Source organism: Paramisgurnus dabryanus, chromosome 1 (genome assembly GCF_030506205.2).
Source record: "Paramisgurnus dabryanus chromosome 1, PD_genome_1.1, whole genome shotgun sequence".
In the NCBI taxonomy this organism is placed as follows: Eukaryota; Metazoa; Chordata; class Actinopteri; order Cypriniformes; family Cobitidae; genus Paramisgurnus; species Paramisgurnus dabryanus.
Genome location: NC_133337.1, coordinates 54,604,839 through 54,630,911, shown reverse-complemented (window position 1 = coordinate 54,630,911; position 26,073 = coordinate 54,604,839). Strand labels below are relative to the sequence as shown.

General features: G+C 37.3%; 1 protein-coding gene across 9 annotated transcripts in view; it reads left to right on the top strand.

Moving 5' to 3' along the window:
* Positions 1 to 26,073, top strand: part of ablim2 (actin binding LIM protein family, member 2) — a 73,527-nt gene that overhangs the window by 35,506 nt on the left and 11,948 nt on the right. For 3 of the 9 annotated variants that reach the window (XR_010521256.2, XR_010521259.2, XM_073815618.1), the window contains exons 3-15: positions 2,687 to 2,870; positions 5,502 to 5,614; positions 5,749 to 5,875; positions 6,063 to 6,156; positions 9,151 to 9,238; positions 10,131 to 10,189; positions 12,268 to 12,318; positions 12,969 to 13,046; positions 14,996 to 15,139; positions 15,858 to 15,890; positions 17,001 to 17,118; positions 17,448 to 17,645; positions 24,339 to 24,440. Coding sequence is in view for 1 of the 9 variants with exons in the window: in XM_073815618.1 (XP_073671719.1) it covers positions 2,687 to 2,870; positions 5,502 to 5,614; positions 5,749 to 5,875; positions 6,063 to 6,156; positions 9,151 to 9,238; positions 10,131 to 10,189; positions 12,268 to 12,318; positions 12,969 to 13,046; positions 14,996 to 15,139; positions 15,858 to 15,890; positions 17,001 to 17,118; positions 17,448 to 17,645; positions 24,339 to 24,440 (1,389 nt within the window). In the remaining 8 variants the exon portion in view is untranslated. The remainder of the gene's footprint in view (positions 1 to 2,686; positions 2,871 to 5,501; positions 5,615 to 5,748; positions 5,876 to 6,062; positions 6,157 to 9,150; positions 9,239 to 10,130; positions 10,190 to 12,267; positions 12,319 to 12,968; positions 13,047 to 14,995; positions 15,140 to 15,857; positions 15,891 to 17,000; positions 17,119 to 17,447; positions 17,646 to 24,338; positions 24,441 to 26,073) is intronic. The other 6 variants (XR_010521257.2, XR_010521260.2, XR_010521258.2 and 3 more) reach the window with 6 other exon arrangements.

Below are 26,073 nucleotides of genomic sequence, written 5' to 3'. Positions count from 1 at the left end.
CCATGTTTGGGATAGCAGTTTATGTATATTTAAAAGCATACATTTTGCGGTTAAAATAGGCTTGTTTTTCCGGAGATTCTAGCGTGCAGCGGGGGGTGTCATTGTCTGTGTGTATATTTACATACTGTATAAGCTTGTGTTTTTGCCTCCGCCCCCACAGGGAACAGCGTGACTACTGAATAAGGATAGTTCGCCCAAAACTGAAAATAATGTCATTAATGACTTACCCTTATGTCGTTCTAAACTCGGAAAACCTCCGTTCATCTTCGGAACACAGTTTAAGATGTTTTAACGTTAGATTTAGTCCGATAGCTTTCTTTTTCCTCCATTGAAAATCTTTGTACGGTTTACATGTCCAGAAAGGTAATAAAACATCATCAAAGTAGTCCATGTGACATCAGTGGGTCAATAAGAATGTGTTGAAGCATCGAAAATACAGTTTGGTCCAAAAATAGCAAGAATTACGACTTTATTCAGCATTGTCTTCTCTTCCGGCTCGAGCGTGAAGTCACGTGACTGTAGTGACACGGCTGCCCTGTTCCTCAGATATGTTTGCTTAGATTTATTTATTTTTTTCAAACTTATAGCATGCGTCTCCCCAGACTGTACAGCTCGGACGCACAAAACAAAAGAACTATGAAAGAAGCTGGGGCGGAACAAATAACAGTCAGCCGCATCATACGTCAGCCGCGTCACTGACTTTATGGGGCGCCGCAGTCGGATGACGTCAAAGTAACGCGAGAGCTCTTCAAGAAATCTTACAGAGTAGTTTAATTTCGACTCGCTCTCGCGGTACTTTGACGTCTTGCAGCGCAGCATGAGTCCAAACACACAGAAGTTACACAGAGATCGTTGTATTCTTTATATAATTGGCTACATGTTTTGTCTATAAATATTTATCATGAAGTCATTGGCTGATGGAGGAACGAGCGAGCGATTGGTAACATCTCTAAAGGACTTCACGTTTTCGACGGTGCTGTTTTTGGATTATCTATTCTACTACCTAGTTTAAATACAAACTTTGAAGGAGGGTTCATGTGTTTAACGGAACGTAAATACCGGAGTGTAATCTGATATACCCTTACATGTTACGATGTAAATAGTTCTCAGATTGTATATTATATTGTATTACCAGAAGTTCATGCGAAATCTGATGTAAACAATAGACTATATATCTATATTTCACGGATTATACGCATTTGTGGACAAAAATCATTGGATGATTCACACATCTGAAACAGACTGGATTCGACTTGTGATCCCACAAAGGTAAAAGTCCTGTTTATTTTTGCATTTTGTCATTCGGACTTTTGTAATAAAATACTATATATGATACTAGAACATCTGTATCTCAAAACGGCTTTACAGGGGGTATGGCTTTGCTAAATGAGATGTAAATGAGCCCTATTGTCTCTCCAGCCAGGGAAAAGGGAAAGTGTTAACTTTTTTCTTTCTCAAATTTCTCAGCATTCTCTTTCTTGAATGTGTTACATTCAAATGGCCACAACTTCTCCAAATCTAATCAGATTTCCATGTGTTACACATCGTTGGAAAGCTTAGAAACTGCACTTTCAGAATCTATGAATAACTCAAAATGCCCCAGATCCTACCTGTGTCCCTACTTTCCATGACTGGTCACATATAGGTCTCATTTTTTATCCACTTAAAAAATCACCACGTTTTATTATGTGCGCCCATACTTACTCGTGTACCTACTCATGTAACAGTCTTTGAATGGGGAAAACATGGAAGTGTTTTATGGCTTCTAAATTCACCCGTGTTTGGATCCTAAGGAATGAATGGGGCTAGGCTAAATGCTAACATGTTCACCATGCGCTGTACAAAGATTAAGTGCACTCATTGAATAAAGATACGTATGTATTAATTCATCTAATTTGAGATAAGAAAATAGTAAAATATTGAAAAATGGTGGTGTTTTCCTTTAACTATCACCTTTGTCTCAAATTTGAGAATTTTGTAAAGTTATAAAAGCTATCCTTTTAATCTCACAACTGACATATAAAACAAGTCTCCGTACAACAAACAGTACTTTTGTGTGATGTTACATTGTATCCTCGTAGGTCTGGATAGAAAGAAATTGATGGGAAAAGGGAAATTTCACAGTTATCAGGGAGGTGAAAAGAGGAGGTGGAAAATGGAGCGGTCCTGAGTATGATGTCATCGGAGCATTTGTCTGCATAATTTTGTTGATTTGGTTCCTGTTTTAGTGGAAAGGGGCTGTGAGAACAGGAAGGAGAGATGAAGGGAGGAAAATCTGTTAAATTTTCAGTTTGTTTTTGTAAGTCCACTCACGTACTGTACCTGCCCATCTTTATCCTCTGTGCGCCTGATGATCTCAGGGTGTGGTGAAGCGAATCACGACACAACAATTACTCAGCTCAAATAAATATACACAGAAACATGTGATTTGACTAGTAATGTGTTTCTGCTTGCCATTATTGTTTTTTATTAAGAGTAATTGGCTTATTTTACTTGATTAGGTGACTTACAGTAACGTTTCTGCTGCAGACATTCTCACCTGAATGACCTTCGTAGGTTTAATATTTGTAGATATTAAACCTCAAAAATGACTTGTCAGATTGTTATTGATTGTTAATATGCACTGGGAGTAGTTTGTATCATGTCCAAGACTGACCCACTGTAACTTGTCTTTTTCTCTTTGCAGTTTGCGGTTGTGACTTGGCTCAGGGAGGCTTTTTCGTGCGACAGGGCGAGTATATCTGCACTCAGGATTATCAGCGCCTTTATGGGACCCGCTGCTTCAGTTGCGAAGAGTTTATTGAGGGAGAAGTTGTATCTGCCCTGGGCAAGACTTACCACCCTCGCTGCTTTGTCTGTGCCAGCTGCAAGTAAGACACATGTGTTAACACACTAAAATACATTCACTGTCTGTGTTTTTAACAGTTTATAATTCCAGTTTAGCGTTTTCTTTGGGAAACTATGACAAAGTAACCAGACTTGTTCTTCATATATAGTATATATATTTAAATATATAGGCATTTGTTCAGTCAAATATAATTATATAATATTATTAAAAGTGATATTGTGTGTGTGTGTGTGTGTGCGTGCGTGCGTGCGTGTGTGTGTGTTTGTTGTGTGTGTGTTGTGGGGGTATTGTGTAGCAGCTTACCATGGTGCTACATTTTAAAATTCTGTCACTGAATGTGTGTTTATGTGCGTGTGTGTGAGCCAACCAGTAAGTATGTTACACTGTTCTGCTCCCAGGCCACTTATTTTCAGAGTGGTGTAGGGTGACCCTTACTCTCTGAATGGATGCTGTGTGTGTGCATGTGACATATTGCTCAAGATGAGTCCCTCCTACATTCCCATGCCGATGCCTGTGTCTCGTTGGACACAGTGTACCCTATCTGGTCTCTTGGGTGCGATCTTGAATCACATCGTAAATATCTCACTGGTAGTTACTTAGGGTGGTTCTATCCAGCCTCTCCTAAGTCATTATATGTGATGAATTTACTACGTGGTTAGGTATTTCACCATAAAATCTCTTTCAAATTTTTACTAACTTAAATCTAGTTTAAAAAAAAATATGCTAAAGGAGCTGTGCATTGTATTTGCATTGCGTTTTATTATTTGTAAATTGTATTTTATTAGAGTATCATTTGTCGAGCAATGCATGCCTGCTCTAAATGTCATAGTCTCTCGGGCGGCATGACTGAATTCATACTTCAGAGACTGCATGCCTCTTCACTGACACAGTGGGTCATATTTTGACCAACTAAATTAGTCCAACTATGCCAGGAACATAATCTGGAACTCAGTCAGCAATGATATTTCAATTTTTATGTTTAGGACCACAGTGTAAACAACTTTAGAGGTAAGCTAAGGCCAAAATAACAAACTCTTAAACTTTATTTAAGCAGTCATGCAATCACACAAGCTTTATTTTTACCATATTTTTGCTTTGTATTAACCAAAAAATGTGCATTTAATTACACATTGTAAGCTTTATTAGGAATTTCCCTTATGCAACTTTTTAAAGGTTTTTCAGTGGCAACTGTACATTGCAACCCTGAGAAAAAATTTACAAAAGCTGTCACTGGGGGTGCATATTGGGGTGTTTTCACACCTGAGCCTTTGTTTCAGAACCTAGTGCGTTTTCTCCCTTGGTTTCGGTTCGTTTAGGCATATGTATTCCATAGACTTTAAAAAAATATGGATAGTGTCCATGACGTCACCCATTGGTTTCTGAAGATCGTTTTTGAAGCTTAAAGTAGGCATTGCCTGCCGTCACCATCTTGGCCGTGCGTCACCGCGAATCACTCGCGGATAACCGAAAATGGGCAAAGAAATGGGACATGAGTGAACCTGAGGTGGCTGGTTGCTCAAACCACGCCCGCCTTGCTCGATTCTAGTGACAGCAGTGGCAGTTTACCCCTCACTCAAGTGGCCACGTCCTTAATTATGCAGAACTTTAAGGCTTAATATAATTTAAATGGATGAGTTACAAAAAAATTCACCCCCCTCACAGTTGTCATGAAGGGCAAAATTAGCTATATAGACCAAAAACACTTTTTGTACCAGGCTGTAAACATATTATTTTCTACTATAAAGTTGGGCATTTTATTAGGGAAGTCTATGGGAATTGACTCCCTTTTGGAGCCACCCTCAAACGGCCAGTCGATGATTTGCAGTTTAAGTCACTTTCGTATTGGCAATTGCTCGTTCAGGCGTTATCGGCCTGATTGCAAATGAACTCTGGAGCGGTTCATATAAGTGTGAAAGCAATCTGACCCAACAGACCAACAAACAGGTTGAGTCTTCCTTTTTGCTTTATTAACCATAACATACCTGACAGCTCTTTGGTGACGAATTTTGGTGATCACGTCAACGCCATTTAAACAACAGTGCACATGTTCCTTATAAAATGTCTTCTAACGGCTCTTCTCTGCAATAGGTATATGGTAAGAATGTTGTCCCTCCTAAAGTTTTATTCCTACTCAAAATAATGAACTAATTAAACCACAGTTACAAAAAAGTGACAATAATCCCGCAAAGCTGCTGTCTGTCAATCCTGATGGAAAACTTTGAGCACCAATTAAAGGAGAGTTTACTGCATGTGACTTGTATTAACAAAATCTGGTCTGTTTTAGTAGTGATTTAACCCACGGTTACGGAACATCGCAAACAAACTACGTGTCTGAAAACACTCTTAGTACCTCTAGGGTACATATTCGTACCAAATGTATATACATATCTGCACCTAAAAGATACTTACAGTATTGTTACCTTTTTAAAGTGTACTGCCCCAGTGACAGCTTTTGCACCATTTGTTTCTGAGAGTTTACAGTAAAATGTTTCACAGTTTCATTTAGTCTTGATCTTTTCAAATATGTGAGAGACTTTTTGTCAGCCTAATGTAAAGCAAGTGATGTTACTAGTTCATTCTCTTATAAAACTGACTTTATAACTTTGGTAATGCTCAGTGATGATGAGCTGACAGTTGTGTTTGTTTCTGGCAGACAGCCGTTTCCAGCCGGGGGCCGCGTGACGTTTAATGGGAAGGAGTGCATTTGTGAGAACTGCTCTCAGCCTGTGCCAGTCAACAGCACGGCAACCCCACAGGCTGTGCACAGTGAGCCCTCTGTTTTCTTTCTCTCATTTCTCTGGTTCATGTTGTTATTCTTTCTAAATGCTTGCAATGAAAGCTTTGTACAAAAGCAGTTCACTGTTACTACATGTTTTGACTCTCTCCTTCTCTCTCTGCAGATTGCTGTGGGTGTGGAAAGGAGTTTAAAAATGAACAGTCTCTGGTGGCATTGGACAAGCACTGGCACCTTGGCTGCTTCAAATGCAAAGTGTGCAATAAAGTGCTTAATGCAGAGTATATCAGCAAGTCAGTCCCACTTTTATGATGAGTACTTAAATATTTTTCTAGTCTTGGTAGCACGTTATTTGTCAGTATTTACTTTGTCTTATGTATTATTGATATTGATTTAAATAAATGAATACAGATGATCTGAGGACCATCATCTTTGATTCATGTAAATTGAGTCCCATGAATGTGTTTTGATATCTTGCAGGGACGGTATCCCTTACTGTGAGACAGATTACCATGCCATGTTCGGCATCCAGTGTGATACCTGCAAGAAATACATCACCGGGAAAGTACTTGAGGTTTGTGTTAAATCTTTACTATAAGTCAGTAATTCTTAAATGGATTAATTCATTAATAGACGGAAGATATTGTAGATGAAGGGCTGGCTAAATTATATTAGTAACGGTGACTACATTTACATGCACCCTTATATGGCGATAATAATGAGATTTTGGAAATATTACCCTTCATCTCATGTAAACACAATACTTCAATCAAAATAACGTGATTGAGCTCATAACCGCAGCCAGTATAATCGAATGAAATGTGGCGTATGCCGATTTTAACCCTGGAGAACCCACGGGTCAAATTTGGCCAATGTTAACTGCTGCTAATAAAAGGGTTCTTGGGTTCCCCAGGGTTAATGGCAATACATGGCCATTTAAACACTATAAATGCATCTATACCGCACTGAATTGAAGTGCACATGTGTTTTGTCACGCACTTTAACTTCAACTCAACTTTATTTATTTATATAGGACATTTAAGTGCTACTATGTTGCCCAAATTGCTTAACAAATTAAAATCCCATAAAAGTACAGAAATATGGTACACAAAAACTGACAATAGGCAGTTTAAGCAATTCGTGCTTCAAACTGACTTTAAGAATGAATTCGTAGTAAACAACATGACAATAGGAAGTTTTCCCTGACATTTGTTAACATGACTTGCTGTCAGCAATCTTGCCTTCGTATAAATCTGCTACAGGCTTTGTCATAATATTTCTCTCTTCAACACGGCACGAAATAACAAAATACGTCTATAGTAACGTGTTTGTATTTAACGTAAATAAATAGAAACAGTGTACAGTAACACACCTACATGTGAGTTAATTTGGGCCATTCATTGGGCTATGTAAATAATAATAACAATTATTAGGAAATAATCAGAAAATAAAAACTGCATGTAATCAGGAGTGAAGAGGTTTGCTGCAGTCATGTAAACATCTTACTGCAATTAAGTCCTTGTAAACTTAGTCAGTCATATAGTCTGTTTTTAAACTTACTCAAGGTACGCACACAGCCATACGCACGTCTTTGCAAAGCATATTTTATTTGACTCATACACATGCGTTGACATTCAACATTTTGACAAACTGCAATACCTCTCGTGGCTTACATGCTTCATACTCCTGTATGTGCATGGCGACCTACGCATACAATGTATGGAAAAAATTATAAAAAAATGGCACAATACACACACACACCTCTGATAATGAAAATTGTCACACGCACTGTACACAGACTCCCACATCATGTGTAAAAATTGACTATACTTCAGCCTATAAAGTCAAGATGGACCTTTTAAACTTTATTTATACATACCCCTGGCATTACTGTGTAGATCTCGCCTTAAGGAGCTATTTACTGCCTCATCTGACATTTAAAAAAATTTCAATGTATATTTTTAATCATTCAAAAAGTACTGTCTTACAATTTTTAGTTCAATATCTTTTAATATGTCCCTTTACTTAAGTAAAATAAATTTCCATTTCATGTTGATTTTAAGATCTGTACCATAATTATTTGGTTGTGTTTTATCATTTCATTGGTCTTAGTGAGAGCCTTTTATTCCCATCTGAGAGGTTCAGGCTGGTACTGTATAATCCCAATGGGTGCAAGGAATTGTGGGCTTATACAAAGAGAGCCTCAGTTAGCCAGTACACAACCCCACTAATAAAGCATAATTACATCTATTGAGTAATATATCTGCTCATCTACCTCTTTCATATATCTACTCTTATTTATTTACATTCTGTAAAAATATAACATTTAATATTGACTGAGTAAAGTCGTCAAATATTGAAGTGTAAATCAGTGATTAAAATCTAACTTTGATGCTCCTAATCTCATAATCATGAGATTATGATCTTTTAGCCTAAATTTCACAAACAGGGTCACATATAGATTGTATATAAGTGGGCATTACATATCTGTCACATATGCCTGAAGATCTACAGCTTTGTTTACTTGGTGTAATGTGTCTGTGTTTATGCCTGCTCTTTGTTAGGAGTGGCATGCTGTTGCTATGGTGACTCTGTCCAGTTGGCACGGCCAAATTTAGATCAAGCCACCATATGATATTTTATATTTTAAGAGGCTTCCTGCATTAATGACCCCTGTACCATGACTACAGCTTAGTTGTGACTTTAAAACAGATGTAAAATGATTAAACTCATGCAAAGCAGTTTTTTTTGCCATCAGCTAAATTTTACTGTAACCTGATCTGAAAACTACTTGGCACAAATATCCTGATGTAGCAAGAATATTCACCCTGTGCTTTCAGATTAATGTCACTAGTCATAAGAGCATCAGAGGTATTGGGTTAATCAAAGGTTATTTTGTCTTAGCCAGTTGATTTAAGTCTATATGGATTTTTAAGTAGTCTGTAACATTTAAAGTGGCAGGACTCCAAATGTGATCAAATATGATGAAGAAGGTGGAGCTTTGGGGAGGAGCAAATGCATGGATATACATTTGCAAGTTATATTGCTGAAATTAAACTCAAAAGGCATGTGACACATGATGCTGACAATTGTAGGTCTTAATGCAGAACACAGGTTTCAAGATTCATCATTATATATATTAAATAATTAAAAGATATGTGACCCATTTTGTGAAAGTCTCGTAATCTTTGTCATTGCCTTACAGAGTCAATAAAGATATCAAGGTTTTATTTTTACAGAATGTATTCTTTACTTTCTACATAAAATCCTCCTACATAATGTAGACTTCACCAGAAATGACTAGTTGGGTTTTCACAGACTGATTCACATATAAATAGGATAGGATCTTGCCGGTTTCCTCACTCAAGCAATATACAAAGTCATTATGATTTTCTCCATAGTGGTGTAAGTTTCAAATTAAATTACCAGGGATGTCACCACTTCCCATGTTCCCAATGCATCATCATTGCCTCTTTCAGTGCTCCCCCTACTGTTAAAAACAGCTACTGCAGATGCTGCAGAAAAGTAGCTGCTTGTTTATAATCAGAGCTTTATTTATGTTTTGCAGGCTGGAGAAAAGCACTATCATCCCACATGTGCCAGATGTGCACGCTGTGATCAGATGTTTGGCGAGGGAGAGGAGATGTACCTGCAGGGTAACTTAAATTTCTCAGTTTTTCAGTGGCACACAGAAGGTTAAAATTACTCTACTGCGATTTACTAAGTGCATTGCGGTGTGTTAGAAGAGATTTATAGGCAGATGTGAACAAGGCTTTGCTTTTAGGATGCAGAATGAGTCAGAAGTACTTGCTGAATCGGACAAAAATTTAAAGACAGCCGCAATGACGATTGATTGTGTTACTGTACTTGGTTAATGATTCAGAGTTTATATGGGATGTTTGATATTTATATATGTTAGCGGCACAGAAAAATGTGAGATAAATTAGTTATGAATATATATATATACAGTACTGTGCAAAAGCCACAATGCCATAATTAGATTTGTTGTTTTTGCAATGTTATAGTGATCATATATAATTGTTTCTCAGTCTCTTTAATAGAATACATCCAGAAAATACAGGAAATGTGTATATAGTATTAAAAACTGGATAAAAATGTAAACTGATGTGCCCAGTTTTTAGAGTAAACTCCCCTTCCACTTGAGCAATAGCAGGAAACTGCAGGATATCTTAAACTAAATTAAATCAAATCCTAAGTAAAAAAAGGATTTCAAAAAAAGAAATTAGTCGTGTTTAGAAATTAAATGTGTTTAGTGCCAAGAGAGGTCACACTAAACACAGACGATGCCTAAAGACATTTAGATCTGAAAATGTAATTTAAAAATATTTTATTATATACATATTTTCTGTATTTTCTGTTTGTATCTTAATAAAATAGATTGAAAAATAAATATGAATGGATATTAAAACTTCTAAAACAACAAGTCTGGTGGTGGTGGCCTAAGACTTTTGCGTAGTACTGTATGTGACATATGTGATATATAACTGAATATGTCTTAATCTATTTTAATCTCTCTCTCTCTCACAGGTTCTTCCATCTGGCATCCTCCTTGCAGACAGGCAGCACGTATGGAGGAGAAAAGCAAGGTAAAATACTGGAACATTGTGACTGAAGACAGAATGACGAAATTACTAAACAGTTGTTCCAGTTATTCTTTATTTCAAACTTAATTTTGCAAGATGCTAAATGTGCTAAACAAGTACTGTGTTTTATTTAATCCAGTTTCATTCTTCTTAAAGGAACACGCCCACATTTTGGGACTTTAGCTTATTCACTGTATCCCCCAGAGTTAGATAAGTCCATACATACCTTTTTCATCTCCGTGCGTGCTGTAACTCTGTCTGACGCAGCCCCCGCTAGCTTAGCATATCACAAAGACTGGAAATAAATGGCTCCAGCTAGCATACTGCTCCCTATAAGTGACTAAATAATGCAAACATTTTCCTATTTATGTGTTGTGATTTGTATAGTCACAGTGTGAACCAATTACAAGGTCATATGAGACACAGCCATCTTTTAACTGTATACATACAGGGAACTATATTCTCATAAGGCGAAGGACTGCTACATGGGCGGTGTGACTATACAAATCACAACACATAAATATAAAAATATTTGTTATTTTGTCACTTATTGGGAGCAGTATGGACTTATTTAACCCTGGAGGGTACGGTGAATAAGCTAAATTCCCAAAATGTGGGCGTGTTTGATATAATTTGATATAATACATTTTGGTTGTGTTTTGGCTCATCTCACATAATTCCTTTATTGAATCATTCAATAAAACGACCCTGATATATTTGCATTTGAATGACCCAATATATTTATTTGTGCAAGTGTAGGACAATATCAGTCTGTGCCAATTATTCCCCAAGAGACTTAATCTGAGGATGTCTGTGAAGCATACAAAAAAATATTTAGTTTCCTTGGGACTAGAATTAGCGACAGCTCCTTAACCTTACAGTCATAAAAATAACTTACTAAGTTTGACTTTACTACTTTACTGAGCACTTAAAAAGTTGTTGCAAAATGAAAATAAGTACTGGTTTAGGGGCCTGACATACTCAGAAGCACTACCTTTAGTCAGAGTCGTATAATAATAGAGTTACGACACTCACATAGACGTCCGTTGTAAGAATGGAATGCGGAAGTAACAGCGTTTCATGTAGTGACCGGTAGTGACGCATAGTTCCAAACGCAGCACTGAAGCCCATTCATTTCAATGGCACCTGCTGGTAAATCGATGAAATTACCATTTCTCTTTACATTTTCGGACATTTCATTAATATAGGCAACAGTGATATTTTATGAACTCTGCTGTAGGTAATGATTATCGTTAATAATAACTAGTAAAAAATGTTATATTTTAATGAGTTGTGTATAATGTGGGAATAATATAGATTTAATGGTTTAATATTTTATTACTGGTGGCCATCTACTTTATACTTATCTTTTTTATATATTACGAGTAACACTAGGGGGCAACAGCGACAAGCTAAATGCCTTATAAGAAAGTCACACTGCTTCACAATGCTGCTATGTGTTTCACTGTGTTTGGTAAGTAATACGAGTGATGTATCCTCGAAAATTATGTAATTATATTAACATTTAATGTGTACTATAAATACAATTAAATATGAATTTAGTGTGTTTCTGTTATGCTTCACGGTTACAAATAACCGCGTTGGCGATCTTTTATTTTATTTTAATATAGTAAAAGTGTAGGAATTATGTTTTTAGCAGATTGATAGCCATTTATATAGCCATATTTTGCTAAAAAAAATAAAAGATAAACTGTTGCTGTAGTTGGTATAGATAACCACAGTTATCTTTGGGTCACAATTAACTGTTTATCTTTATTAACTGATTTACTGTATTTCCATCACTCCCTAGTAAAAAAAACGTTATAAACATGGTAAGTATAGTGATCAATTCCCATTACAAGCTAATATTTACCTAAAATAGCTGAAAACCTATGCAAACAGATTGACAGCCCTGCTTGGTTTGGAACTGTAGAACGTTACATGAATCACGTGACCGCGCGGCGGCGAGATCAAAGCGTTTCGTAACTCTGTTATTATACGACTCTGCCTTTAGTCATATAAATTCTAAGGTGCTATACAGTATGTGGTGGCCGTTCAATATAATAACCCTTTCCCTACAGAAACATGTGCGGATTCAGCTCAGTGACCAACAATCCAATGTACCTGAGCAGGTTTGTGACATGCGGCCCTTTCCCCTCTGCATGGGCTTACTGTACAGTACCTCCCAACCTGCTTTTAGCTTTAATACTGTAGAATGCTCACCGAGGTCCAAACTGGGTCTCCCGGTCCACCTCCACCCAATCCTGATTATTAATCAGGAGTCTGAAGAATAGGTTTTCATGTCTGTACACATGCTGTGAGCTGATTTTGACTGATGCAAAGGTAGAAAGATAGCAATGAATGCATTACTAATAAATTGTTGGATCTTTCATAATATCAACCAACACTGTCTTTATAATTTCTGAGTGTTTGCTGCTATTTTTTAAGTACAGTATATTAATTTTTATACTTGTATAAGCAGTGTTTGGCAAAACACTCTATGCATTCTTTTCTTATATATCTATATAAGTTTCTTTTTTCTATATAAGTCTAATTTTCTGAACTACATTATTCTGCAATGGAAACTTATTAAACTTTTGTTTTAACATCAACACAAAAGTAACAGGAATCTCTATAAAGTCAACTATAACTTTATGACATAACTTGATGGTAACTTGAAACACGAGTGCTTATTAAATTTAAGTTAATGAAACACACTACAATGTTCCTTTATGCTTTAGTATCGTTTTGTTCATTTTCCTCACTTTGTCTTTGTTTCCAGGTGACCCGAACTTCCTCAGAGAGCATCACATCTGCTCCTGCCTCCAGCACATCAGGATCCCCAAGCAGGATTATCTATGTAAGTGCATATATGAGATATATTTTATACTCTAGAAAGGTGGTTTTGAAGGGTGTCAAGACCCAGATTTTACATTGAATGTCAATAGTGACCCAACACAATGCCAAATATTTTGAATAAGTTAATGTTATTGTCAACACTACCTTTGTTTATTATCTTGATTAAAGGAGCCATATCATGAAAATTTGACTTTTTCCAGTCAAGTGCTATAATTGGGTCCTCTGTGCTTCTATCTAGGGGTGTGCCGGTTTCAGAATTGGTGATGACGGTTATGACGTGAGTCAAATGTGACGGTTCGTCACATAACCGTCGGTGGGGGGCGTTTTGCTCGTTTAAATGCTCGTGGATTGACGGGAAAGTGTCATTTTACCATAAAATCATGAATGTGATGCCAAGTGTGTTTTAAACAGTAATAACTTTGAACAATTTAACAGAAAGCAATGAAATATTTAAAAAAAACACTGTTGCCAAAAGACTGCGCTGTCACTCTCTGCCCAGCATAAATAAATCCTCTATCTATCATCTATTTTAATAATCTTCAGAGAAACAGATTTGTGCATTGGGCTTTTTATGTCTGTAATGTGTCTATGTCTCATTACACGGACCAGAAACAGCACGAAAACAATGTGGATTAAAAGCGTATTGAAGAGGTTTTGCTCATAAATGCAGGTAAAAGAAAGTAATGTGAACTTGAGATTGTTATTAAACGCAGCCGGTGTAAAAGCACAATGGCCACGCGCAGCAAACGCTCTCCGCAGACGCGCTGCACAGTGCTCACCCGGCGTTTGAATAAACTAGACACTGATTAGCTACTTGCTCTACGTTTCTTTAAAATTAACAGCAAGACAACTAGCAGTGAATGTGCGTTCAAGAGAGTTAGTAGATTAGCATGGGAGGATTTGAACTTGAAAAGCGGAGTGTAGTGACACCTTTCCGCGGTTAAAACAACATTCCTTCTCATGGTCATTCATGTTTATTTGATGCTATAAATTAACTAGAAGGAAGAGATGATTTGAAAGGCGAGACTTTGTTTAATATGTTTCATCTCATAAGTAACCGAAAAGTAACCTGGTGTGTCCTGTATGTCGGCGCGTTGTCAGTGTCTGCTCCGCTCTGTATTTTTCACTGCGTGAGAACGTGAGGGGGCGTGTAACACAGACTGTTAACAGTTGTTTTTAATTAGTATTTAAAAATTATTTATGATAAAAAATGTTTAAAAAATATTTTAATAACACGGTTTTGGCGGTTATAGAGTTCTAATGACGGTGTTCAACTATAACCGTCGGTCTCACGGTTATATAATGACCGTCACACCCCTACTTCTATCAACCTAGAAAATGTGAAAAAGAACAACCCAGTAACTTAGTTTTGGTAAACCACTCTCTGCAAGCATGTGAAAAAATCGGTCATTGAAATGTAGCTCCCCTTGTGATGTCAGAAGGGGATCTTATTATTATAATACCACCCTTTAATCCTCACTATCCAACCACGGCACTGCCATTCAGTGCAGAGATCAGCTCATTTGCATTTTAAAAGGCACACCCCAAAACGACACATTTTTGTTCACACCTACAAAGTGGCATTTTTAACATGCTATAATAAATTATCTATATGGTATTTTGAGCTAGAACTTCACATACGTACTCTGGGGACACCAATGATTTATTGTACATCTTAAAAAAAGTCTTGTGAAATGTCCCCTTTAAATTTAGTCATTGTTTCTTTTTTTTACCCTGCATGTTTTTTTTTTCATTCACTGGACACTAAACTATGCATTGTTTGACATGCTGCCTGTCTGCTGGTTGTGACCTATAATGTGAATCATACCACTGCTTTTTACTTGGGGTATGAGGTCACCACCAGTGGGCAGCAACACATCAGCCTGCAAGCATTATGATTTCATGTTTTCTGGTTTCTCTTTCTGTTGGACCCCTCTTGTCTTCTTCAAGGCAAAACTTGGTGATGAACTTTTGGACTACAAGGACCTGGCCGCTCTTCCCAAAATCAAAGCAATTTACAACATTGACAGGCCAGACATGCTCTCATACTCCCCCCATGTAAGCTACCCTGTGGAGGACAGGACCTTCGGGGAGGTACAGTCACACACTTTCATACACACTCTCATAATAACTTCGTATATGTCTTCAATCTTACATGTCTGGTTGTTTACAGCTTCTAGTCTTTACAGGTTAAAAGAATAAAGCAAACAGGATAACAAATTCAATTGTCATACAACAGCAAACAGCATGTGTGTACTTATTGCATGTGCTAGAATGACCACATCATTTTAAAAATCTCATCTTTGATCTCTCACCATCATTCAACATCACTCCACCTTGGCTTTGCTGAAAAGTAGAGATATTGTGTAGTTTTGTAGTTGAGTAGCACCAAAAAATGTGCAGTTGCAAAATTAAAATAAGTTGACATGAAATTTGTATTTAAAAGATTTGCATTGAAGCGGTTCAACTTCAACAACTCTCAACCCTGAGCAATATACATTCATTTCTATAAATCCTGTAGCTCAGTTGGTAGAGCATTAGAGCATGACATAAGCAAGACATATGTCATAGGTTCGATCATGGGAAACATACAAAATTTATAGTTTGCATGTGCTTTTTTTTGTTTAAGTGGTCTACTTTTTCCCTGACTGGTTGATTACTTATGCACATTCCCACCAACACCTAATTTTACTAATTTTTATATTACAGTACTTTAAATCATGCAGTTAGGGAGAAACTAATGTTTTTTTTTCATGAACATTTTATCACTTCATTCCAGTCCATTTTACTCACTTGCTTTCTTTGTTTACAGTCACCCCAGCAGCTTACCCCTACACCAACTGAGGTACAGTAGAGTTGACATAAAGAACCAGGCCCTGTTAATGTTTCAGTGATTCCTTTTTTGTGGTTCGGTGTCATGTGTTCAGTGTATCTGTCATAATTTTTGGTTTGAAGACTGTGATTAATGAGGTCATACCAGTGTTGTAGTTGAGACCACCTAAACCAAGACTTTTAAGCCAGGGTAGCCGATGGCTGTCCCAGACGAAAGAGTGCTATCGTGAAACAATCGTCACGATTTCTTTGATCGTGGCTCTTCATCTGTGTTCCTATGTCGTAAAGTGAGAGAGGTTCAAAGACGTGCGTTTTTCCGGTCTTGCGTCCAAAGATAGCCTACGTTAGTTTTCTGACACTGTCAGAATTACAGCATGATTACCGCACAGTGTGTTTACTGCTACGATCTGCATACTGTTATTTGTTTACCAATTTGTTTACTGCTAATGTGTGAAGCAGCCGCCAAAGCCTCCGTGCCATCATTGTACAGTCTACATACTTGTCGTACCCAAGTTTAAACGATCCATGTCGCACAGTGTGATAAGGTAATAATCTTATAGGTGTGCAAAAAACCTCCAGTGACAAGACCAAAGACAGTTGAGTCTGAGACCATCAAAGATGTATGAAATTATTCTGGATGGATTTATTGCAGGCCTTTTTGACAGATTTCTTTTTTGGCAATGGCAATTTCCCATTCATCTCTTACCGGCACAACAGTAACAAGAAATCAAATAAGAGATAAGTTAATGATTGCTTTTAAAGCGAGAAGTTTTACATCCAATTACATTAATTATGTTAACACATAAATCAGACCATGCACCAGAAATTACGTGTCGTGTGATACCCGCCGTTGTGGTCTTGAAATAAAATCCCGAGACCACTTAATCTGAGACCAAGACCAAAGACAGTCGAGACAAGACCAAGACTATTAAAAAAGATTTTGAGACTGATTTCGAGATCTAGCCTGGTCTCAAGAACTACAATACTAGGCCATACTATGTGTTTTTCTTTTTCAGGCATAAAGTTGCCCCAGTACCATAGTGATCTGCATTTAACTTCATTTATTGTGGTATTGTGTAAATTATTGTTTTTTCAGGCTAAAACACTTCCTCTATATTTTTAGGGAGAGGGGGAAAGGTCTCCCCGTCAGAGAAGACCCTCCAGCCCAAGTTCCAACAGTTCTTTAGGAGGTTATGGCCGATATACCCCTTCTCGTTCACCACAGACCTACAGCAGACCAGGTATGCCCTCATATACATGTTGATGCCCCTCAGACACACCAGAGGTTATTCTTTAACTATGTAAGGGTCTATTCATTATGCAATCTGTAAACATGAACTATTTTCCCTCCTGCACCATTAAACAAAGTGTTGCATTTTAAAATTACATTCTGAAACACTGATTTGACGCACAACATATCCAATGACACTTTTACAGCATCCCGTCTGTGATTCATTTGGTTTTTAGTGTAGTTGCTGATCTCACATTACTGCAGTTTTCCTGATGGGTTGGGTCTTTCGCTCAGAGCACTTTTTGAGCATCAATATATATATATATACCACCCTTTCAGATTATTCCCACACGCTACATGTACCGACTTCAGGTAGGAGTAGCGCCCTTGGCATTGCCAGAGACTCCTCCCCTCTGCCTTCATACAGTGGCAGTGGTAGAAACACTCCACAGCCCGGGTGCAGTGGTGTGGCCCTGCCCCTCAACCCCACAACCCTGGCTTTGCTCCAGCAACACAACTACATCCCTTATTTCAAAGGTACCACGGCTCTGCCCGAAGGCTTTTGCTTAGTACCAGTCCCAAACATGCTTGCGCTTGAGTATTTGATTGGTACAAGTGCGACACGCCTGCTGTTTTAACATTTTTACAAACGAGTGCTTTAACAACAAAAGGGCTAACGTCACAAAATGCATGAAGTTTGCAACACTGAGCTACGGATCAATCTTCCTAAAATTCCTGCAGTACAGTAGATATGAAGGACTAGTTAAATATGCAAACATGAAATCATTACCCTGTCCTTCATCCACCTTTCCTGAACAGGAATTGAGACAGGATTCAAACAGGAAGGAAAGTCTGAAAGTAGGCCTAGGACAGCCCTGCACCTCAATTTGCCTTCTCACGGTAAACCTTGGACCCCTGTGGTCCCAGTCTCTCTTTCACTGTGTATCACCGGTGTGTTACAGTGATGTGAGATTGTAGGTGTACCATTAGGTTCAGTCTTTTGAATGCTTTGTTGTTTATGCCTGCTGTTATTGTGTTTATAAAGATTTTGCATGTATGACTTGTGGATATTCATATTTTAGCTGAAAAAGTAACAAATGCGAACGTTGATGAGAATCAGTATGCACTTTTATCACTGTAGTTGATGTTGTGGTGATGTGAAGGTGAAAGTTCCCACAATGCATTTGATATGCAGAATTTGATGTCTGTATGTTTTTGAAAGTGCTGCTATCAAGTTTGTGGCTGTTGTTTCTGTCTCTCGCTCTCTTTTTTAGCATTTATTGAAATGTTTTAATAAACATAACGTTTGCACACTAAAGAATGTTAGGTTTGTGCTCAGATTAGCAATCATATTGGGGTCCAGAATTCTGAGACCATTAGTAGTAATGTAATATGTATATTTTCCATTGTGAATTATATTATTAGCATACTTCAACAATGTAAGTGAAAAGTTCATATTTTTTTATGAATTTATTTGAGTTCTGCTGTAATGATAGCGTGCACCTAAGGTTGCATGAAAAACCTAAATATCCATGTCGTCCTAGCATAACTGCGATGTCCCAAGAGCATTTTGTGTGTTTTAAATATACAACAACAAGGTCAATGTCACATTTGGCTATTTGATTAGTGAAATAGTTTTACTACATGATTTATAAGGTTTCTTTTCTTTTTAAGCTTATCCCAAAACATTATTTTCAGGCTTAATTTAGCTTTTTAATCACAGATTTGAAATGTCGTCTCAGACTTTTGGACCTCACAATACAGTATGTATGTTGGTTCATCTACTATTTTTATTTATATACTGTTTGTCTACTGCTTGTATTTATTCATCGAGCCAACAACAAGAGATTTAGATTAAAGATTGCTCTTCATGGATTATTACACTAAGGTTTCCCGGATAGGGCTTATCCTAGTCCTAGACTAAAATGCATGTTTGGCCTACTTTCATTTAAAAACACCTTGCACTGACATATGTTAACTGTTTCCCCGCCAGTGTTTTAAAAATAATTACCAGTCAGCGCCAGCATTTGTTATCATTTTCACAATAAAGTTTAATGAAAATTTTCTTCTTTAAATATATATAAACATACAGTATATCACAAGAAAGAAACAAAAAAAAACCTGTTTCATCCAAACTTTATTTGTTCTCTTTTTATCACCTCTCAAACATGGGTAGGTTTCTTCAAAAATACAAAATTTTGAGCAAAAGTTGATTTTTGTGAAGGACTTTTGATAAAGATCAGATTCAGAGCGATCCTCAAAACATACACAGAGTTTGAACTGTTTGCCCTAAGGGAATACCTCCAGGTTTGATAAGTTGGGTAAGACCACCACCTGGTGGATAGTAACGGAAATACGGATTGACGGAAAAACTTGTCAATGGCAGGGAAAGAGTTAAGGTATATCAGTGCCATTGTTTTGTTTCAAGATAACATACCAGTATAGTTTTTTGAAAGGATTGTTTGTAAAAACTACTTAAATGTCCTTATATAACTAAGGCCTAGTCCTGGATTAATCTAAACCCTGTTTGGGAAACCGCCCCTAAAGCCCTATTTGGACGGGATTAGTTTTACAGGGGGACCTCTGAGAAAATCGTGCTTCTCAGAGGTCCTCTGTGTTTTTAATCCCGTCCGAATCGGCCATGTCTGTGTTTTTCTCTGACGACCTCCGTAAGAATTCCAGAGCAATTTACCTACTGTTTTTCGCCGAACTCAGAGGTCCTCTGAGAAATTTTATCCCGTCCGGATGCAAATGTCTGTGTTTGCCCGCAATATCTTTTGAAAACGCGGTTCATTTCGTGTTTTTGCCAACATGATCTGCCGTAAGGTCTTACTAATGACATATATAAATATATATATATATGACATGTTCTGTCATAATTTTACATTTAAAGCAAAATATTAAACATTACAAACACGCGTATCCAGAGCACGTGCTCTTCTGCAACGCCCAAATGAAGAAACAGACGCTCCCATCTCTGGAATAGCCTGCATCATTTTAATCCCGTCCGAATCGGTACATAAAATCACAGACGTCCTGGGGGACACGTTGAAACTCAAACGTTGTTTGGAAAACTAATCCCATCCGAATAGTGCTTAAAACAGTTTTTAGGGTGTTTGGTGTCACTTAGGGTTGTCACCATCGTGATGCCACGCCCCCACCCCACTCCACTGCGAGTCGACACACACTAACTCTCTTCTATAGACTATAGTTAACCTAAAATCTTTGCGGGAATTGCTCTATAAATTAAATAGAAAATATAACTAATGTCTATATGCTATTTTAAATACTGTAGTCTATGCCTGAGATGTGACGTGTGTTAGTCTGTGAAAATATCTTGTCAGGCATTTGATCTTGACATTGCTACATTGCTTGTACATTTAACTTAAAATATTTTATTTTGTACAAGAAAACAGCCCATATTAATAATTTATTAGTAGCCTATTGTAGTGTCTCAGGGGATAGTGCTCATTGTTACATAGCTATGTGGCTATACTGCAAGTGGCAGTTTAAAATATAAACCCAGAATTCAGTGAATGCCAAGAAGAAGAAAATGGGAACAACACCCCGACCGAAACGCAGGATTTACATACACAGACCATTTTTCAATTTTGATGTTTCTGGCCAGAAATACCAACTTGTTCACTTTGTTTAGTTTTAATAAGCTGCGGATTGAAGTGCTGGTTGCTCCCCGCGGTGCTGAAGACCTGCTCTGACGGAGTACCGGTGGCACATATGCACAGATATTTACGTGCATCCTATTGGAAAGCGCGGAGGAGTAATTGGGTTCGTAAAATAACAAAATGATAGTACAAAATAGTATTTATGTAAAAATCTATATTAAAATAAAAAAGTGCACAACTCTTCTTAAGTGGAAGTAATAAAGTAAAATAACGAATAATAATTATATAATAACGAATAATAACGAAAACGCCTAACTATATCATCGTCCATCACGATGGTTTAATGTAACCATCGTCAACTGCCAATTTTTGGGACATCGCCCAACCCTAGTGTCACTTGGATATAGACAGATAATAACTTAAATAGATAACTTGTCCGTGAACCACTCCATTATACAGTATACAGTATGCTGCTTTCCCTGGGAAGACGAGGAACTGTAGGCTTTTGGGAATTCTTTACATTTGCTGATTAAAAACTAGCCTTGAGATTTTAGTTTTTGTGGGTTTTCTGCAGAAAGTAGAGAGGGCAGGAATAAAGTTCGCAGGAAAAGATTAAAGAGGTAAACCGAGGAGCTGTAATTTTAGGTCGGTTTGCCAGGCGTGGTGGCAGAAGCTTGTGCAACCCCATGGTACAATAAAGGTTGTGTTTGCAGTGTTCTGTTTATGATTCACTAATTGACTTCTATTCTTATTGGCTAAGGCTAATGGAATTTGCAAAGTCAGCACTTGGGTTTTTCAGACTTGTTTTGTGTTTATTTTCTTTTTGAGATAGGTGAGATGAAAATGGAAATCATTCATAGAACTGGGGATGATAGGAATACTGAGGAATAATGCAGATGCATCATAATGGATTAGTGTAAGCAGATCTCAACGTGCAAAGCAGTGATGTCATTGAGACTGATGAGTGTCTCTATTCACTGATGTAATAAATCAATCAAGTGAATGATGCAAAGATATTTCTCTTGTTGAGTAAAGCGGAGCTTGAGAAAACGACTGTCAATCTTCTTTACAATGTTCTCTGGTGTTGTGATTACTCTGTAGTTACAGATATAAGGAAGATTTCCATCTAATGCAAGCTGAACTTTGACTAACAGCACTTTGTGTATTTAACGGTGTGTTCTTGTGTCTGAATGAAGTGGGAGTGAAAGCAAAAAAGGAAAAATAGGGCAAAGAAAAGGTTAAAGGTGCAATGTGTAACTTTTAGAATGATCTCTTGACAGAAATGCAATATAATCTACATAACTATATTATTAGCGCTGTATAAAGACCCTACAAAATAAACTGTATTGTTGATATTACCTTGAAGAATGAGCAGTATTGTACTAGAAAGCAATACTTGAGTAAAAGTACAAGTATTGTACTAGAAAAAGACTTTGGTAGAAGTGAAAGTTGTCTTTTAAAATATTACTCAAGTAAAAGTCTTAAAGTATCTGATATATACTGTACTTAAGTATCAAAAGTAATTTTCTGATATTTAATGTACTTAAGTATTTGAAGTAAAAGTAAAAAGTTTTTTTTTAAAGCAAGCGGTTAGAACTTTGATTGTGAACTTTATTGTGGGTTTCTTATAGTAAAGCATATTCAGGGTTCCCATTATCTTCTTAATCTCAATCATCAAATAAAAATCAGTTTTCCAGGACTTCTCAGGCACAATTGTCTTAAGTTCAAAGAGCAAACAGCATATTTTTAGAGCTGACATCAAATAAAAAAGCAGAAATTTCACTTTTGTATGAACTTCAGGTAAAAATGAAAAATAAATAATAACTTATTTCTTTCAAAACATGAGCATATTTTTTTTAAAAGTGGAGTATCCCTTTAAGTTAGCTGCTCTATAAGAAAAAAATGCCAACTCGTTGTGTGGCAATGAAAGCACTGTGACTTTGATCAACAATGCAAGCGTACATTCACAATGTATAACATTAGCACAACATTATCCTATAACCACTGAGTTTTGAGTTAATTAACATAAAAGGAAATCTCAAGTTTGACAAAACGTATGATGCTTTTGAAGACGTTAATACAGTCCTTAACACTTTCTTTCTAACCTGCCACTGATAGCAGTTTTTAAAAAATATTTCTCAATCTAACATTAGCCTACCGGAGGGAATATTCGGCCGGCAGTTATGCTATAATGTTACCATAAACAGTTAAGCGTGTTTCAGTTGAGAGTTCTCTGTGAATGAAATAAATCCATGGGAAAATCAGCGGTGTAACGTTGACGTTTATTAAACATGTGCGCCTGGCCATCATATTAGACAGATAGTTATCTAATACGGCTTATGATAACTAATGTTGAATCACATTGATATTGTGGCTTTACTTAATAACTATTATTTAAAGTACCTTGATGTGATTCTTCAGTTTGGACGGGGAGTTTTTAAATGACAAAATGTGAGTGATTTTCGGTAGGCATAAGACGCACTTTATTCAGTAATCGGGAATCTTTAATTCCAATGTACAAAAACATTTCTTACAAATACATCCACGGGTGTATTATAACGTTAGCTTTCTCACCTTGTTCATCGTCAGGGTGGTCGATTACGATAACGGGAGGTCCTCCGATAGGTGCTTTCATTGCAGTTAGAGTTGCGCTTCCTCATCCTTTGGCAACATTACGCTTAAATAGAGTGAGCGTGAAATAGAGTGTGCGGAGCGTGCGTAATGCAATCTAGAAGCACTGATTCGCCAAAAACTCCCTTATTGAGGTCGCACACATTTCTTCTTATTTTATTTTGTAGTAACGAGTAACGAATATGCTTAGTAGAAATATATCGGAGTAAAAGTATACATTTTATCTAGAAAATGTAGTGGAGTAAAAGTGAAAGTTGACATAAATTTAAATAGCGAAGTAAAGTACAGATACGTGAAATTTCTACTTAAGTACAGTAACGAAGTATTTTTACTTCGTTACATTACAACACTGAGAATGAGCCATTTTCATCTACATACACCCGGGCCCCCTTACATAGGGAAGCCACCATTTCATGTTGCATGTTCCTGCAGTAGCCCTTAATGGACAAACTGTTATATAGAGCGTGTTTTCTTGCTGTTGTCTCGTGTTTGTCTGGCGGTGGCTACCGTAGTTGGTTGCAATTCATCTTACAGCTAGATGCTGCTAGAAGTCCCACATTGCACCTTTAAGTTTTTGTGCATTTAAATATTAAAATTCCAAATTTGCACCAGTTCCAAGATAGGACATGAATACGAGTTGAATACGTGATTCTTTCTGTCCCTTTTCTCTATGTATTAACTTTGTTAAAATAGTATGGTTATTCGTTTATCGCTTTCCCTGAAGGTGCATAGTCATTGTCTTTACTCCTTCCTTTACATGATTGAAGCTACATTATAGTGTTGTCCTCTGTGCATGTGTATTAATATGGTGCTCAAAGTTCGAATACATTTGTGACTTTTAATTGTTTTAAAAGGTGTCTGCAATGTGAGGTTTATTGAAATGTCTGATGTTCAAATGTGATTTGGTTTTTTTGCAACCCCTTCTACTCTTTTTCTTTTCTCTCTGTTTGCCTGCTGTTACCTTTACCCACCCGAGGTAGTGAAAGTGGGCGGAGCACCCCCAGTCTCTCCACCTATTCTGATGGCAAATCTCCCTCCACTGCATATGTGGCTGCCCCACGGCATTTCCATATCCCAGGTAGGCCTGCTTCAGTCCCTGTGCTTAAACCCTTCAGCTATTCCTCTGTAAAATGCATTATGGAGGCATTTGTATTATCTGCTGTGCAACCTACTTGGATTTTTCTGGATCTCCTGTCTTCCTCTGACCTATATTCTGCACAATGTTAAATCCTCTTTTTTTTTATTAAAGAGCACATATGGTCTGATTCACAATTTTACATTTTCTTTGGTGTGTAAGTGTATATTAGTACATGTTAACGATATACAAATGTACAAACCCCAAGGTAAATGATGACCCAAGTTATCATTTCCAACTTAAATCTCTTTTCTTGGACTACAACAAACACACGGATTGTAGGCAACAGTTTATTCCTGGGATTGGTGATGTAGACGAGACCGACATTATCATAATTCCTCCCACTTCGGACTTACAGCCTGTAAGTTAACTCCTGTTAGCATTGCATTGTGAGCGAATCTTTCAAACATGGTAATGAGCGTCACATTTCCGGCTGACGTTAGAGGTATTCAGGCCAATCACAACGTACAGATTAGCTGGCCAATCAGGGACACAGCGCTTTTCCGATCGATGAGTTTTGCACAGGAAGTCAGAATATCTGGAGCTACAAAAATGTAAATTATGTGGAAAATAATGTTTTTTTAAACCACGCGAACACATTGTATTATACAAAATACACTAAATGACATTGTTTTTTAGCAATGAAATGGGTGTACAATCTGAATAATGCTAAAACTTACATACTTATACATTTCTGTGCCCTGGAATCAATTGTGTCAGTACAGTAATACTGTATGCACTTACGAATTGTTGTTGCATGCAAAGCCCTATTAATAGGGCATATACCAAATCGGTTGTTGTCATTGGTCCTTCCTAGAGATGTTTCAAATGATTCAGTTTATTATTGTCATGTGTTTTGGGTCCATTAAATTTCTTTGTCCTATATTTTAATGACGTCCATTGTTTCCAATGCTGGCACAGGCTGAAACGACTCTTAAAATGAGCCACATGTGTTACATTACATGACTAATTTTTCCTAACAGTAATGGCTTCGAAGCAGACATGAGGTTGGGATGACCTAAACAAACTGCAGAGATGCACAGACTGAGTCAATTATTAAGACATTGGGCCCTATCTTGCACCCAGCGCAATTGACTTTGTCAGTGACGCATGTATCATTCGTATTTTGCGCCGGCGCACAGCGGGGTTTTTCCCTCCACAGATGCACGTCAGCAAACTAGGGAATGAACTTGCGCTCCCTGGGCGGTTCAGCGCAAAAAGGAGGCGTGTTGCGGCGCAAACCATCTCTTATGCTATTTTGCAGTTTCAAAAAACAATTGCGCTACTAACCAAAAAAAACTAGTCTAAAGTCAGTGGCGCGTTGCGCGTGGTTCATTATGCTATTTTAAGGGCGCATGCTTGACCATAATGTATAGCGTGCACAACGCGCATCCACTTTGCTTATCTAATCTACACAGATGCAACAGTTATTTTTGCAAATCATAAATTGTTACACTTAAAAATATTAATACACGAGATAAGGGGAATCATAGTGGTGAGCATTGTGGTGATAGTTTTTATTTATTCTCATGCAAATAACGATTAAAATATTTTCATAACTTTGTTGTGTGGCTGT